General features: G+C 37.8%; 1 protein-coding gene across 3 annotated transcripts in view; it reads right to left on the bottom strand.

The window, feature by feature from the left end:
* Positions 1 to 12,536, bottom strand: part of RNLS (renalase, FAD dependent amine oxidase) — a 266,231-nt gene that overhangs the window by 38,997 nt on the left and 214,698 nt on the right. For all 3 annotated transcript variants that reach the window (XR_012510220.1, XR_012510221.1, XM_074374001.1), the window contains exon 6: positions 10,415 to 10,590. Coding sequence is in view for 1 of the 3 variants with exons in the window: in XM_074374001.1 (XP_074230102.1) it covers positions 10,415 to 10,590 (176 nt within the window). In the remaining 2 variants the exon portion in view is untranslated. The remainder of the gene's footprint in view (positions 1 to 10,414; positions 10,591 to 12,536) is intronic.

Here is a 12,536-nt window from a genome sequence, read left to right as displayed (position 1 = left end):
TTGATTTGAGCCATTCAAGCAGGTATGTCTCAGTATCTCACTGTGATTTTAATTTGCATTTCCCTAATGACCACTGCCATTCAGCATACTTTTGTGTGCCTATTCGTCATCCACATCTCTCCTTTTGTGTGTGGTAAAATACACGTAACACAAAATTTAGCATTAGTAATAGCCACTGGCAAACATTTATCTGCTGTCTCTATGAATTTGCCTATTCTGGATATTTTACATAAATGGAATTGTTCAAGATAAGGCCTTTGTGTCTGGTTTCTTTCACTTATCATAATGTTTTCAAGGTTCATCCATACTATCATGTACCAACTTCACTGCCTTTTACGGCTGAGTGATATTCCATCTTATGGATATACCACACTCATCTATTCATCAGCTGACGGACATTTGGGTTGTTTCTACCGTTGGCTCTTGTGAATAATGCTGCTATGAACATTTGTGTGCACAGCTTTATTCGAACATATGTTTTCAATTCTTTGGGGATATATATCTAGGATTGGAATAGCTTGGTCATCTTGTAATTCTATGTTTATTTTGTTAAGGAATTGCCAAACTGTCTTCCACAGTGGCTAAACCATTTTATATTCTCCCCAGCAAGGTACGGCATTCCAATTTCTCTAGTCCTAACCAGCACTTATTTTTCCTTTTTTAAAGAAATTATAGCCATCCTAGTGGGCGTGAAGTGGTATCTCATTTGGTTTTAATTTGCATTTCCCTAATAATTAATGACTAATGACGTTGGGCATCTTTTCCTGTGCTTTTTGACCATTTGTACCTCTTCTTTGGAGAAATGTCTATTCAAGTCCTCTGCCGAGTTTTAAATTGAACTGTTTGGCTTTTTGCTGTTGAGTTATGAGTTCTTTAACTATTCTGGATAGTAGGCCCTTATCAGGTAAGTGATTCACAAATATTTTCTCCCATTCTATGCATTGTCTTTTCATGTTCTTGCCAATCCTTGATGCACACAAGTTTTGAATTTTGATGAAGTCCAAATTATCTACCTTTTGTTTTCTGGTTGCCTGTGCTTTTGGTATTAAATCTAAGAAACCATTGCCAAATACAAGGTCATAAAGATTTACCCCTGTTTTCTTCCAAGCTTTTTTATGATTTTAGCTTGTATATTTATGTTTTCAATCCATTTCAGGTAAATTTTCACCTGTGGCATGAAGTAAGGGTCCAACTTTATTCTTTCGTACATAGATTCCCTGTTGTTCCAGCACTATATGTTGAAGAGACAATACTTTTCCCATCGAATGTTTTTGGGAACCTTGTCAGAAATCGATTCACCATAGGTATGGGTTTATTTCTGGACTCTTGATTCTATGCCATTCATCTCTATGTCTATTCTTATGTCACTGCCACACTGTTTTGATTATGGTTTGTAGTAAGTTTGGAAATCAGAAAGTTTTGAGTCCTCCAAATTTGTCCTTTTTCAAGATTGTTTTAGCCATGTGGGGTCCCTTGCAACTCCAGATGAATTTTTGGATCAGCTTTTCCATTTCTCCAAGGGCCATTGGATTTTGATAAAGACTATAATAAATCCGTAGATCACTTTGGTTAATACTGGCATCTGAAAAATATTGAGTCTTGTGAACTACAAACATGAGATGCCTTTTCATTTACTTAAGTCTCCTTTAATTTCTTTCAGCAATGTTTTACAGTTTTCACTGTAGAGCTCTTACACCTCTATGGTTAACTTCACATCTCCTTTTTAGTGAAGTGCTGTTTTAAATCTTTTGTCCATTTTAAAATAATTGGGCCATTCGTTTTCTTATTACTGATTTGTGAGAGTTCTTTATATATTCTAGACACCAGTTTCTTATTGGATATATGTTTTGGCAAACATTTTCTCCAAGTCTGTGGCTTGTCTTTTCATTTTCTTAACAATACCTTTCAAGGACATTGCTTTTAACTTTGATCATGTCCAATTTATCAATTTATTCTTTTATGGTTTGTGCTTTTTGTATCCTATCTGAGAAATAATTGCCAAACTACAAATCATAAATATTTTCTCTTATGTTTTCATCTAAAAGTTTTATAGTTTGAGGTTTTATATTTAGGTCTATGATCCATTTTAAGTTAATTTTTTGTGTATAGTGTGAAACATGGACTTTTAAGTCTAAAGTGACACGTTCCAGTTTCTATTTTGCTGCTCACTAGTCGCATCGCGTTAGGCAAAACATTCAACTTGAACCTCAGTTTCCTCATTTAAACAAAAATAGTAATATTTACTTCCTGATCTGTCAGAATTGTTGTGAGGATCAAATGCAAACAAATATAAAAGCACTTGCTAAAATCAGAATATAAATGTTAACTATTATTATTTCTCACTGACAGCAGCAACAGAATGATAGTATAAGAATGTGTCATAATTGGAGGAAAGCCAGAACTCAATTACCAGCAGCAGAACGAGTGGTTAAAAGCACCAGCTTTTAAATAGACCTGTGCTTGAATTCCATTTTTGCCACTTCCTAGTGGAGGAACCTCACACAAGGCACTGAGCTCTCAACTTCCCAACTTTCTGACCTACGTAATGGGGAAGGAGTACGAACTCCACAGGGTGGAGATGAAGTGAGTTACATACAGAGCCCAGTAAGTTATACAGAGCAGGGGATTAATAAATGGCATTTTTGAGAGAGAGAGATAATGGTTATGCATGTAAACTGTCTAATAAAATGCTGATGAAGACTGTCATGGTCTATATAAATGCTATGACAGATGATGGCAAGATTAAGGTGAAAAGGAAGAATGCACCTTGCACTCTCCTGCCTCTGGGAAAGTGGAACACCAGTCCAACATCATTCCCTTTGCCTCTCTGACTTTATCTTGTAGGATTTAGCTCAAATGGCATGTTCTTTTAGGGAGCTATTTATTACCGCTTTCTCTTCAAATCTGCTCTGGGTTCACTCAGTACACTGTGTATAACTTTCTTAGAACAAATTGTAACATATCATGATTATCTGTTTATTGGTCAGCCTTGCTGATTATATGGGAAGGTCCTTAAAGGAAGGGAGCTGTCTTTGAGTCTTTAAATCCAGTCTAATAGCTGGCACATAGTAGGAGCTCAGTAAATGTATGCTAAATGAAAAGAATATATGTTATTAATTTCTAATGTGGGTATAAATAGCTTTTGTCAAGTGAACTTTTTAGTTCAGCTTGTTAGTTTTAGAGCTGAATACTAATGTCTACTCTAAGCAGACCAAGTGGACTTCCCTTTATGGGGTAGTGCTGGAATAGGGCCTGTTTCTCTTAGATTGCCCACACCCCTATAATAACATCCATCATCCAGTTTTAAGTAATACTGGGTTCAGATGAATATATACAGCGTTTGCCCAGGAAAAAATGACAGACTCCTTTTTAAAGTTTTCTGTAAAGTACTGCTGTTCAAAGTAATTAGTTCTTTTGAAAAAGTGTGATGCTGACCACATGGCAGGGTAAGTTCCTGCCATGAGCACTTGAGAAAAAAATGACTTAATTAAACTCATATGTGTTAAAATGTTTAATAGCTCATATAATATGGAATTTTATGAAAAGGGGAAATATCTGCTCATATAAACTTCAATTAAACTGTGACTGAACATCACTAATTCAATGATCAGAATCTCTCAGCTGATGATCTCACACAGATGTAGCTACCTCATAATAAAGCGAAGCAAGTGGTTAGTTACGTGCCAGTGAGAAAGAGATGAGAGATCACTCAGTGGAATGCTTAGGACCGACACCTGTTCGATCTCCTGCTCTTGGGAGACTGGGTCATGCCATGGTCCACCGATTCCAAAGTGTCTGTTTTGGGTCTCCATAGGATACCGTAAACTTATGGCACATAGACAAGAGTGCTCTGGAGGCCTCAATTTCATGCCAGGAAATGTAGACTCATGGCATAAATGTGTTAAATTACCAAACACTGGAAAATGTGTAAGTTCATTTAGGAATGAATGGCAAGAAGCTGGAAAATCTATAAACTTAGAAAAACCCAACTGAGAAGAGTTTCTTGTGTCCACAGGGACCCACCACTTTTATCTCACCCTGTTCTGATGTTAACAGTCCCTCTGGTACGACTGAGTGTCACAGCCCCTGGCATGGAGTCAGTCCTTCTGAAACATCCTTGTCTAGAACTATCTGCATAGGTGAAGCAAAGAGAAAAGACAGAAACTCTGAAAAGAGAAGAGAGTAAGAAAAAAAAAAAAGTGTGGCAGCTTGTGGGCACCGAGGTAATCAAGAAAAGGGAGCAAGGGACACACATAGAGCTGATCTACTAACTAGGAAATGTATGGAGTCACCTTCACCCACCTCATCTCCTCCTTCCTTTGCTACCTCTACTTAGTAATATTAATTGAGAACTTGCTTTGTATTAGTGTTACAGTAAATGTTTTCTACGGTGTTCTCCCATTTCATTCTAACCGCAACCCTTTGAGGTAGGTTCAGCTGGACTATTTACAGACAGGGCCCTGGAGGCTTCGAGTTAGTCTAGCTTGCTCAAAAGCACAGGGAGAGCTGAAGTTTGAACCGAAGTCTGCCTGACTCCAAAGTCCAAGATCATGATCATACCACATTATTAAAAATCCAGGAATTACAAGGCATAAATATGGAAGAAAAGTCTCTGTGGCAGAATGATCAAAAGAGTACGATTTTAATGTAGAAATAAACTACAAAACAACATGCCTAATCTACTTTAACTGATAAACACAATTGATTACTGTCTTTCAAGGTATTTATCCTAAAAGGCTATATGTTTCCATTTGCAGTGATGTCTTTTAGGGGTCAATGTCTTTTAGGGATAGCAGCTTTTAGAATCAGATTGCTAGACACATTAATATAGATAAATACAAACAGCTATATTTCTTTAGTTCTTGAAAACATTTAAGAAAATTGTTAAGATTGACCAACTATTTTATTAAGAAGATTTAAGTCCAAATGACTTTGGTCATTTCTAAAACAGCAAGTTCAAGCTCAACTTTCAAAGACCTGATTCAACTGATTATACGCTGAAGAGTATGTGTCAGGCTCTGAAAGAGATGCCCAGTCTTGTTGAAATCAGTGTGTGGCTTATTAAGGTGACTGACTACTTTGAAGGGGACAATCCTTTGGACTTACAATTTTGGTGCATTCATACAATCAATCAGTCACTGCTTTTCAGTTTCAACCTACCTAAGAGAAGAAAATGAGGAGGATATAATAGAAGATGCATAAGACAGGGAAAGAGAAAATGAAAATATCAATTACCACCTGACCTCCCAATGCTGAAATTAGACACAGCTTACCCACCAGAAATTAATCTCATGAGGGAATAATGTTAAGTATATGGGTGACCCCAGGCTCTTCTGCATACACATCCCCCTCCCCACCAAACACAAACCTCTACGCTGTTGCATTTTCCTCTTTTCTCTTTCTTTCCCTCTAACTCCTGGGCAGTATGATGCCAACTGAGGTAATCAATTGGGGAAGATCTGAGGAAGCCAAAATAGGGAACTGGCATTGAAAAGGTCTAAGATTTACTTGTCAAGAGGGAAAAAAAAAAAAAAGAGTCAAAAGTGAGGAATGTGAATGGGAGGCTGCCAGGAGGAGAGGAAAGGTAGAAAAAGAGATAATCCCACGTGGCTGGTTATTAGGGAAACTAGAGTCAAGGGTGCACAAAGATTTGAGGGAGATTCCAGAAGTGGGAAACACAGGGGATGAGCAGAGAGACTTCAGAAAGTACCACTGAGGATGGTGAATTCTGGATATTCTTTAAAGTTCTATAAAAGATACTAGCAAAGATTAGAATTGCTTTACAGTCCTCCTGGTTGCTGAATTTTGTTTCTTCAACTACAACACAAGACTGGGCCATGAGGAGTTCTTGATTTACTTGGGCTACAATAGTGTACCATTTACAGCAGGTGTTCTTAATGCAGGATTCATGGGAGGACTTTTAAGTTGCTTACAAAGCTTCATAATTATATACACTTTTGTGTTTATGTGTATATGTGTATATATATTTAAGGAACTTATTCTGTACAGTAAATCACACATAGTTTAGATGTACATGTATATTTTGAAAGGATGAGAATCTTCACATTCATAGCTTCTATCAGATCTTAAAGAGTTCATGATCCTTCTCCTTAAAAATATGAAAGGACCACCACTGAGGAGAGAGAAAGTACAGTCTCAGGGCAAAAGACTAAGTGAAGAAGTGTAACTATAGAAGATAATTAATTTCTGATTTTACTGCTAAAGCCTTATAGGCTAGTCCAAATCCATTTATTTTGCCAAAGAGAGCAAAATATTCATTTACTATCTCCCTCTTCTTTTTCCCCTCCCCCTAAATTCCTCTCTTGAACTCTTTGGTATTCAAAATACATTCAGTGATTTTTTTAAAAAAAGTAATCCATGAGTGTGCTAAATGAGGAAAAGGGCCGCTGACATTTTCAGGAGCTACAGAAAGATGGGGGAAAATGAGAGTCAATCTCGCAAGCAAATCAGACATTTACTATAGTTTGAGAAAGGCATCATGGTAGACCCTGAAACAAAGGAAAGCACAGCAAATAGTATCGGGGAGAGTTATCAAACTGATCGAGTGTCCTATGTCCAGGTACATGGAAAGGTGTTTTCAGTTATTACTCTTCTGCTGAAAGGATTAATATATCATACTTGTCACAGAAATCTTAATTCAATGCATCACAGCCTGGGCATCAAATTATATTAACTGGATAAACATTTAAATAATGGAAGGCAAAGAGCTGCAAAAGGGAGGAACTTAGAATCAAAACATCTGCCATTGCTATGCTGTGTTTGTTTGAACCACCTACTCAAGTGTTTCTTCCAAAGCCCAAATGGGAGGCACAGGGCAGCTCCAAAGTCTTTCAAACATGCCTTCTTTCTTCATCTGCCTCTCTCCTTGAGGGCAGCATCCACAAAAATGCAGCATTATCTTACTCAAGACAAAAAATTAAATTTAGTGTCTTAGGAGAAGGCCTTCAGCAAATATTAGTCTCTAGGGTTCCATAAGCAGAGTATTAGACATGTCAAAGGTATTTGTTAAATGCTTATTGAATAAATGAGTAACCAAAACGAATAAATGAACAAACATCCTTCACCTCCCTGCTGTCATTGTAGCTATATGACATTAGAGGCAGCAGAAAGCATGGGACAGCAACATCAGGGAAAAAGGAAACAAGAGCTAAGGGACTATTTTGTGTCCCCATCACAAAATCGTCCCTTACTTCTTTCAGAGAGCAGCTACTTCTTAAGTGGCTTGAGCCTTAAAGGGCTGGTGCTCTCCCCAGAGGTTTTATGAGAGGAGTGGGAGATACTGCCTCATAACAGAATCTACCAAGGGATTCTGGGGAAAGAAGGGTGTGATAGGCAGAAATAAGGTTCCCCTACCAAAGATGTCTACATCCTAATCCCCAGAACCTACAAATGTTATGTTATATGCCAAGAAATAGGAAAGGGTGCAGCTGGAAATAATGTTGCTAGACACTTGACCCTGTGATGAGAAGAGTGTCTGGATTATCCAGGTAAGCTCCGTGTAATCACAAGGGTCCTTTAAGGGAGAGTGAGGCAGAAAAAGAGGTCAGAGTGATGTAATACAAGAAGGACTTGACCAGCTGTGGTTGGCTCTGAAGATGGAGGAAGAAGCCTCAAGCCAAGGATTGTGGGCAGCTTCTAGAAGATGTAAATGGCAAGAAAATGGATTCTCTCTTAGAACCTACAAAAAGAAACACAGCCCAGCTGACACTCTGATTTCAGCCCACTGAGACCCATCTTGAACCTCTGACCTCCAGAACCATATGATAATAAATTTGCGTTGTTTTTAGCTACCAAACTTGTAGTAATCTGTTACAGCAGCCAAGAAAAACAGAGGGTCAGGGAAGAGGAGGGAAGGACTGGAGAGGCAGGCAGACTGGTTTTGTCATTATTAGCCATGGGACCTTTGGGAATTTATTTCATGTTTTTGAGGCTTAGTTTTTCTCATTGCTACTGTGGGTTAAAACTAGCAACGTCCTAAGGCTATTGTTGTTCTTTAATGAGATCACATCTTTGAATCGCCCAGCCCCAGGCCCGCCGCACATGGGTGCTCATCATTGGGGTCTCCCTTCCTTTCTTTTCTTCTCCCCCACCCTGCACAGTCCCTGAGTGGCACGGTGCAGGGTAAGGATCACAAAAGAAGAGAAAAGGGCGTGGGGATGGAGAGCCCAGCCCAAGAGGCCTAAAGTGGGAATCCACACCACTCACTGCTGCCTGGGGTGGGGAGTCCAGTTCTGCAGTCTACCTAGGATTTTACAAAATGAGGGTTTGAAGGGCTCGATCATTTGTCTGTCAGAGAGAAAGAAGAGAAGGAAGTGGGTGGAGTGTGAAAAACAGGAAAGGTTTGAGTGAAGCGGGACAGGGGGAGGAAAAAAAAAAAGGTGGGAGCCAGCCTGGAAGAAATAAAAGGAGGGATTCTCCTGCAGGGAAATCAGAAATAAAGGAAACTCTGAAATCAGTTGGTTGTTCTTTTGTTTTGTTTTTGTCCCCATTTCTATAACATCCTTCTCTTCCATGTAAGCCGATATTGGACCATATCTATACACAAACATCTATGAATTCATCAAAGGTAGATCTTGTGTCCTGGGATGGAAAGGAAAAAGGGTTACATACATTTACATCAAATTTCAAGAGCTAGGATGAACCTTTCAAAAACTTCATCATGGAGAAATGTTATCTTGGGAATAAATAACTGAAACCTAACTAGCTAAATGCTATTAAGTCTCATGACCAGTCACTAATTATCTCTTCTTTTAAGGTGATGTGGGAGATCTCTCTCTCACTCTCTCTCTCTATTGAACAATGTAAGTAAGATCTCTGCCATAATGACAGTGTTATATTCTGCAGAATGATGCTCAAGGTACTATGAATAGCGGAACATGCAAACCTTTACATTTGAATGACATCTTATTCCCTTTCAGGCTTTGCAGCCCATGTAGATTTCATGACTGCAGAGCTCTAAATGTACTGGGCTCATTCCAAGGGAGACCATCCAAATTGTAATAAAAATCATTGTTAGGGTTTGGATGTACTTTGTGTTCAAAGATTTTTTTAAATTAAATTTTGTGATATTGCACAACTTTAACTAGGTCATTTTGAGGATAGGTCAAATCTATTTCTATTAACACATTATATTTTAAGAAATAAGTAGATTTTAACCCATCTTTTCATTTTATTAATAAATTATTTTGAAGAAGTCACAAGAAGAAATTCACAAGCTATCGTTTCTTTTCAAAGAATATTTATACGTTGCAAATATAATATATCTAGCTTCAATTATATCAACAAGATTATTTCCTTGTTTTCTTTTTGAGGCCAACCTAAAATTGAGTTAAATATCACTTAAAGACATTAGCTATTGAGATTTTTTAAATTCTTTTAAAAGGAAAAAATAAAGTCTTTTAAACTGACCGTGATGTGTTTAAGTAAATATTTTCCTGAAAGATTCACTGTATAATTTAACTTGAGAAGATATAGGTAAACACACAGACCTGCTGCAATATTTTTAGGAAGTTTACCATTTCCTCTGATTTTTGGAAAGCCCTTTAAAATATACAAAATCTGCTGCAATTTCTCACAACCACTTTTTCTAAAAGCTTTACAGCTTGGGTAACCAATAGTGCTGATAAGTCAGTTAATCGATACACTCAGAAATCTTAGTCAAAAATAGAGAAGTCACTGCATCTTTTCTCTTTCTGCTTTTTGCTCCATTGCCCCCAAATGACCTCACAACTGAGTTTACAGAACAAAAGACTTTTTCTATGAATACTCACAAACTTCTGTTGGAATATGCAGATATTTTCAGAAAAGTCAGCACTGACTTAGTATAAAGAGCTTGTAGGTTTGAACTAGCAGAGCGATCAGCAGGCTTATCTAGCTCTGAAAAACAGCTCAACCAGCCGACCTATGCAGGTATTCATCTTTCTCCCCCAAAGAGCTCTGCTGGCAGCCATCAAAACCAAAGTGGGAACTTAATAAAAATGAAAATTGTGGTAGCAAAATACACTTACGAGGTTAATTTGACATATTGCAAAAATTTGGGAGGTTACAGTGGTTTCTATATAACCACAGTACTGATTTAGAAAATCCCCAGGGAAACAGCTGCATTTTGATATATAACCTGCCTTGCCTGCATAGGAAACCCCAGATTTTCAGGGTGTATGTCTTGAGATGCTAGAATTTGAACATAACATTGGGGAAATTGTATGCATCTCTCATTGAGAAATAACAGGATAATAAAATCAGGGTAATTGTAAACTTCTATATTAGGCAAACACATATTTGCTTCCCAAATCACTTGTCCATTTCTTTTCCTAGAAAGTGGCAAAGGATGAGAAAAAGTCAAGTCAGGCCTGGTTAAGAAAACGGTACTCATACCCCTGGCTTCTCTGATTACCTGTGAATGTCTCCATTTCTGGCATTTAGTAGCAACTGGCTGAGGCAAACCAGGCAAAATGTTCTCCAGCTGCTGGAAGATTAACTTCTGCACATCCTCAATGCTCTGTTCCAAGTGTGCAACTCCAAATGGGACAGTGGTGTGAATCACAAGGGAAGGCCCGATTTCTGATGACTCTAATGGAAGAGGAACATAAAGATACGTCTTAAAGTGGGCAACAAGGAAGTGTCTCTCAGCATTTCAATCCAGATTTAGGAACTGGTCACAGCTACCAGACAATAAATGAAGAGAAACAAATTCTAATCTTTGAAGAATAAATTTAGGGTGTTTCTGAAATTCAAAATCAGGCCTCTCTGAAGAGGAGGGCAGATTCAAGATGTATTTCAGAGAATGAATTTTCAGGTCTTGTTAAAGAACTGGAAGGAAGGTAAGAGAACCTACTAGGTATGGCCTTGGTTAAGAAATTAGATTTATTGATATGTTTATCTTCTCTCATCCACTAAATCATAAGCTTATCAGGGCAGGAACCATTTATTATACATAGCCTATATTTGCCTTAAATTCTGAGAACAAAGTAGATGTTCAGTAAATACTTAGCTTGTTAATTTTACGTTAAATGGGTTGTCAAATCTCTTGCTGAAATTATATAAATGCCAGAATAAAATATCTTTACTACTTAAAAAAAGCTTCTTTCTAAAAACAAGCTTGACCTCATAATGTCCTTTATCTTTTAAAAGCAGCATTAAAAATAAGTCTGCTTCAGTAATAACATAGACGTACTGTCCATTTTTGCTTGCCAGTGAATTACTTTTTGCTATGTTTCCACAATGGCAAATAATGAGTGTCTGCTTCATATCTTTCAGAATATAGGAAATGGAATAAAGTTTGACATTGAAAGCAAAGTGACTGAGGCATTAGAGAATATAACTTCAGAAGGAATGTTAACTGGATTTGCTGTTATTATTATTATTTGTTTAAATCATGCAGAAGAGAAAGTTGAGGGGAAAACAATCTGAAATGCATGAAATAACAATATGAAAGTTGGTGCTCCCTGCTGCTGAAAGAAGAAAATAGTAAAATGTATAAGGTACTGACAGGGGTTGAAAAGCCTGATTCTGAAAATTCTTTAATTTGGGATCATAAAACTCCCGTGGGTTGAGATGGGTTTATACAGTCTTACACAGAACAAGCCACTCATTTGCTGAGCATCCACTCTGTGTGTGTATGTGTGTGTGTGTGTGTGTGTGAAGGATGAGAATGAGTTAGTACCCACCACACTGCTCTGTGGTGTGGATTAAATAACATAATGTATGTGAAGTGCTTAGCACAGTTTTGACACAGAGGAGGTACTTAAATGTAAACTATTGGAATAGAAGCAATAAATCAGATCTAGCCAAGGGAGAAGTTCTCCTGGTGTTGCCTGAATGATAGGTATAAGATTTTGGGGGTAAAATTACTTCATTTTTCCATTGCATTCCACTCAGAGAACTCTGCCTTGTGAATTTCATACTAAAATAGAGAAGAGAGTCCCAAAATGCTGTGGGTGCTATAAAGTGTTTCCAAACATTATATATATATATATATATATATATATATATATATATATATATATATATATATATATATATATATATATATATATTATATATATATATTCGAGGTGGGAGATCTGACTTCAGAATCTGTGCTGTAAATGCAATGGTAAGGAGATTGTCCAGTTTTCACCTCACGGTAGCTGGAGCAACTTGAAAGACGGAAGAGGGGGACCATCTCTCTGAATGTTCTATGTTTAACCTGTTGGTGTTGACTTTACAGGTTCCCACACAGCGGGAAGGACCAGGGTCCAGGGAGTGCAAAATCTCAAGTTCTTTCTCCGAATACCACCAAGATGAGAAACCTCTTGCATATTATATTGCCTCAGGGAGTGTTATCTCTGTTGTTAGTTAATACTCGCAGGGAGGCTTTTTCACAGAAAGGGGGTGTCAATGTCACCCCTCTTCCATGAGTTCCAAGTGTTTCTGGGGACAGAGAGGGCTACTGAGTCAGAGTTGTGAAGAAGGAGAGCTGGGACTCTGAGTTGACTTATTTAAGGCAGGCCGCAAAGGGAGAGGAACTTGAGCTT

The sequence above is a fragment of the Camelus bactrianus genome, chromosome 11, assembly GCF_048773025.1.
Source record: "Camelus bactrianus isolate YW-2024 breed Bactrian camel chromosome 11, ASM4877302v1, whole genome shotgun sequence".
Lineage (NCBI taxonomy): Eukaryota > Metazoa > Chordata > Mammalia > Artiodactyla > Camelidae > Camelus > Camelus bactrianus.
This window is presented reverse-complemented; position numbering and strand designations above follow the sequence as displayed.